The sequence below is a fragment of the Chinchilla lanigera genome, unplaced genomic scaffold (genome assembly GCF_000276665.1).
Source record: "Chinchilla lanigera isolate Chin_1 unplaced genomic scaffold, ChiLan1.0 scaffold00004, whole genome shotgun sequence".
In the NCBI taxonomy this organism is placed as follows: Eukaryota; Metazoa; Chordata; class Mammalia; order Rodentia; family Chinchillidae; genus Chinchilla; species Chinchilla lanigera.
The window spans coordinates 31941175-31946397 of NW_004955405.1; the positions used below are offsets into that span (position 1 = coordinate 31941175).

Sequence of the window (5223 nt, forward strand, 5' to 3'; positions counted from 1 at the left end):
GGTGTGATGGTGCACGCCTGTAATCCCAGCACTCAGGAAGCTCAGGCAGGAGGATCGTTGTGAGTTCGAGACCAGCCTGGGCTACAAAGTGAGCTCAAGGCAGCCTGAACTGCATAGCGAGACCCTGTCTCAAAAAGACACACACACAACAATAATAATAAAAAAATAAAAAATAAAAAAATAAAACTAACGAAAACACCTAAACTCTGGAGGTGAAGAAGGACACATGTTCAGCAGAAATTGAGGACAGCCAATTACAGCTTCCCAAATCTCAAACTGCAGTTTGAACACGAGGCAGTCTCATAAAAACTAGGTAAAGAAATAGGCAAAATCTGAGCCCGGCATGACGGGGCACACCTACAGTCCCAGCACTTGGGAGGCTGAGAAAGGAGGATCTCCACAAGGCCAGCCTGGGCTACACAGCCAGACCCTGTCTTAAAAATAACAAAAGTAGGCAAAAGACAATTACATTCAACTGCACCCGAAGTCCAAAAGAAAAGTGACAGAAAAACAAATTGGATCGTGACCTTTTACATTAATGGGGAGACCGTGTCCTCCATCAATCCTCGTCAGAACTGGAAAAGAGAGATGTGTGCAGAGCCCATCTGAATCATCCGAGGTTTAGAGTACAGTACAGGAAACGCGGGATTCCAGCTTCCAAAGTTATCCCAAGCGAGGAGACAGCCTCGCTGTCTGTGACTGTGAATAGCTAGGCAGTCCCTGTGAGTCACAACACAGGGATGTAAGTGAACACATATTTTGCTCCCCTCTCTGCTTAATGTAATTTAATTTTTATCACTTGTTTATTTATTTTGATATTTTGAGACAGGGTCTCTCTAGGTAGCCTTGAACTCACTGTGTAGCCCAGGCTGGCCTCCAACTCTCGGCGACCCTCCTGCCTCAGCATCCCGAGGGCCGGGATTACAGGCGTGCGCCACCACCCAGGGGTTTTAACGAACGGTTTACAAAGCCAGGCATATTAAATGTTTCTGCTCCTGCCAAGACGCCCCTCCTTGTGCAGGCAGGGTTCTGCACCTTACTGTGGAGCCGAAGATCCCCTTTCAAGCTGATTCCACGAGGGCGGAGGCGCACCGCGAAGGTTAGGAATGCGGACACCCGCGTCGCTCCGGCGGGCGGCGCGCGCAGGGCTAACCGGCCACCGAGACGTTACTGGCCTGGGCAGAAGGTCGCCGCCGAGTCCTCCGCCGTCCCAGCATTCCCCGCACCTATCATCGAGAGCGACTTCCGGCGTCGTGGGGGAGGGAGTGAAGGAGGAGCGCGCCCTCGCCGCGCCGTCTCGCGCCCTCGCGCTCTCTCCGGCATCATGGCGGGCGTGGAGGAGGCAGAGGCCTCCGGGAGCCACTTGAATGGCGACCTGGACCCGGACGACCGGGAAGAGGGAGCTGCCTCTACGGCCGAGGAAGCAGCCAAGAAGAAGAAGCGGAAGAAGAAGAAGAGTAAAGGGGCTGGTGCAGGTGAGGGGCTTAGGTTTGCCCAGCGCCTGCCGGGAATGGCCGAACGGCTCGCCGGGCGTAGGGCCTGCGGGGGTGGCGGGGAGCGGGCACCCCGGCCCCGGCGAACTCCCAGCCTTCCCGGGGCGAGTGGCGAGCCGCGCTGTGGGTCCAGCCCCGGGGGGGAGGGCTTGTCCCTCGGGGCTGGGGAGCGGGCGGGAGGAGGGGCCTCGGCGACCCGGATCGCCGCAGCTCGGGGCGGCGCGCCGCGGACCGAAAACCGTGCACGGAGCGCAGCTCCCGGCCAGTGTCCGCCGGCTTGGGCGGCTTGGGAATCCGGTTCTGACCCGCGCGGCCGCCGCTGCTGGGTCCACCTGCGGCGTGCGCCCTCCGTGCCCTGCCCGACCCCGCTGCGGGTTTCACTGGGGTTTGTGTTCAGGGCTGCGCTGTGGGGGTGGGTGTCTGCCCCTCTCCTGTCGCTGAGAATCGGTGGTGCGAGTTCTCACCGGCCTCGTCCCACGGCGTCGCCAGGCTGAGGGCCGTGAGCCCGCGTTAGGAGGCCGCCCGGGCCGCTCGGGCAGGGTATTCTTCGTGGCTCCCAATGGAGCATCCTGTGCAGGGACCTCGGAGTCCGCTGGTAAGACAAGGAAAGAAGCTAAAAGTTGACAGTTGGACCGTGTTATGAGCTAGGAATTTATTTATTTATTTATTTTTTGTCTTTTTTGAGACAGGGTCTCGCTGTGCAGTTCAGGCTGGCCTTGAGCTCACTTTGTAGCCCAGGCTGGTCTCGAACTCTCAACGACCCTCCTGCCTCAGCCTCCCGAATGCTAGGATTACAGGCGTGCGCGACCACGTCCGGCTCAGGAATTTATTTTTGAGAAATCATTTTTTGCTGTTGAACAAGTTCTTTCATTTAGGGTTTTTAAAAAAAATCTTACTAATTAAAATGAGTCAAGAAAGAAAGAAAAATTGAGAAGGCAGAGGTGATTAACGTGGAATTGAGAGAGGTTGAAGACTAATGTACTTCTTTATGAAATTTTAATTAGATAGGCGTGGAAGAGGGAGAGTTGTAGTTTTGCTGGTCTCTCGCAGGCCACGCTCTGGTGGCTGTTTGGCTTTCACAGGAAATCCAAAGTCTGCCCTTGGCCCGTGGAGGTGTGCAGCAGGCTGATCGCTGTATGTTTTGAACAGTTGTGTCTCAGTGTGGATCCCCTGCGTTATGCGTAGCTGGGATCATGCTTTCTCCCCATCCTACACTTTGCACATTGCTCAGGCTGAGCTGGAGTGTAGTCACTTCCAGAGCGAGGGCCTGGCCTTTGGTAAGGTTTTTCTGGTTTTCCTTCTGCGGATTGAACCCTGGGTCTCCGCAATTGCTAGACAAGTGCCCTACCACTGAGTCACGTCTTCACCTCTTTTTAATATTTCTTTTTTGCCAAGGTCTTGCTAAATTGCCCAGGCTGTTTGAACTTGCCATTCTCCTGTCTCAGTCTCCTGAGTAGTCCGGACAGGTCGTAGCTGAGATTACAGGTGTGCACCACTGTGCCCAGCTAAGGATTCCTATTTCAGTCATGGGTTGTTTTTCCTTATTCTGATTTATCCAGCCCGGCCTGACAACTTCTTTTTTTTTGGTATGGGGCATCGAACTCAGGACCTTGTGCTTGCCAGGCAGGCGCTTGTGCCGCTGAGCTATATCCGCTGCTGTCCCAACAACTTCTTTCTTCAAGAAGCTTTGAGCCTTACGCACGAATCCTGATCTTCACAAGGCCTCAGCTATTATAGCTAACTTTAAGTATCTATCTGGTACTTAAAATGTTTGTTGTAAGTAATCTAATTATTGAATACTTTTAAGGGTAGGAATCAACTCACGTTTTACCCTTTATCTCCTAGCATATGTAATGGATGTCATATTGAATGAATTAGCAAATGGACAATCCTACTTGTCAGTGCTCTTCTTTTTTGGTACCGGGAATTGAACTGAAGACCTTGTGCTTGCCAGGCAGGCGCTTATGCCTCTGAGCTATATCCCCAGCCCACACAATACTACATGTATGTGGAGGATTTTTTTTTATGTCCTGTTCCTGCTGCCTGCACCACTGGTGGTACATGCATGACTGTCCTGGCAGTGGTTCAGACCACCCAGAGAAAAGAACTTGAAAATTCTGCAGGATTGTTAGCACATATCCTGGTAGGAGGGTGTCCTTTTTATATTTGCTTCTGTTTTATGTGATCTGCAGGGCAGCAAGAACTTGATAAGGAATCAGGAGCCTCTGTGGACGAGGTTGCAAAACAGTTGGAAAGACAGGCACTGGAGGAGAAAGAAAGAGATGACGACGATGAAGGTGAGTGATTGATTTGGTACTTGTGATTAGAAAGGATAGAAAATGTGGCACTGTTTTAACAAAAGCTGTGCATTTGCCTATGTAATCTAGTCTGACATTTTATTTGTCCAGTTAATAACAATTAATAGCATATATGAAAAGGTGGGCCGGGGATTTAACTCAGTGATAAAGATCCTGAGTTCAAGTCCCAGCACTCAAAAAACAACAAAAAAAGGAAAAGGTATTAATTAGCAACTTTTAAAAAATGGTGGTAAAGTTTCACATTTATTGAAGATAGAGAAAAACCAGAGGGATAAGGGAAGAGCAGGCTTTGTAGTGTGAGTTTGGACAGAGTAAAAACAGAGGAAAAATTAAAATATACCCACTGGCCAGGGATGACGGTGCTCCCCTGTACCTTACCACTTGGGAGGCTGAGGCAAGAGGATCACCGTGAGTTTGAGGCCAGCCTGAAGTACACAACGAGACAAACAGAATATATCCTGCAGTGAAGGGTGGGCTGCTGTGAAGAGGCATGTTAGCCGCAGCTTCTTAGAAGTTGAGTATGTTAAATAGGTGCTCAGAGAGATAGAGCTCCACTTTGAAAAATGTATTTGGTGCAAGGCCAAGTTGGGGGTGAGTATTTTTTTTTTTTTTTTTTTTCCTGGTACCAGGAATCGAACTCACGACCTTGTGCTTGCCAGGCAGGCGCTGTGCCGCTGTGCTAAATCCCCAGCCCTGGGGGTGAGTGTTAACAAGATAAAGTTGAGGGACTGTTCAATTACTGAACAGCCAGTAAGTAATAGGGTACCTGGATGCCTACGTTCATTTTAACCTCACCAAACCAAGCAGAGGTGATAACCTCACTGTACAGATGCAGAGATGGTAATATGAGTTGCTTAATGTGACACAGCTAAATGTATGTGAAATAAAGCCAGAATTAGAAAGTCTGGTTTCAGATTCTAAGCTTCTTGTATTTTCTATGCCTTTCTTCATTCTTTTCTCTTTTTTCTTTTGGTACCGGAAATCGAATTCACAGCCTCCCCCTTGCCAGGCAGGCGCTGTGCCACTGAGCTGTTTCCCCAGCCCTCTTTTTTTTATTTTGAGACAAGGTCTTGCTATGCAGTTCAGGCTGGCCTTAAGCTCACTTTGTAGCCCAGGCTGGTCTCGAACTCGCAACGATCCTCTTGCCTCAGCCTCCCAAGTGCTGGGATTACAGGTGTGTACCACCACACCTGGCTTCTCTTTTTTTGGAGATAACATCTCACTGTATAGTTCAGGCTGGCTTTTTTTATTTTTTATTTTTTTTACTTTAAAGAGTAATGGGGGGCTTACCAAATTATAGACAGAGTGGTAGGAAATTATCAGTGGTTATTGTTTCACATATTGTTATCTACAAGATAGTTTCTCAGGAAAACATAGACAAATAACAGTGAGTTACAGACAAAAGAGGTAGG

The 5223-nt window shown here is 49.8% G+C and overlaps 1 protein-coding gene across 1 annotated transcript in view; it reads left to right on the forward strand.

Moving 5' to 3' along the window:
- The first annotated feature begins 1252 nt into the window (after positions 1-1252).
- Metap2 (methionyl aminopeptidase 2) overlaps positions 1253-5223 on the forward strand; it is a 34252-nt gene continuing 30281 nt past the window's right edge. Inside the window, exons 1-2 of the mRNA XM_005374484.2 lie at positions 1253-1475; positions 3686-3790. Of these exons, the coding sequence (XP_005374541.1) occupies positions 1325-1475; positions 3686-3790 (256 nt within the window). The 5' untranslated portion in view covers positions 1253-1324. The remainder of the gene's footprint in view (positions 1476-3685; positions 3791-5223) is intronic.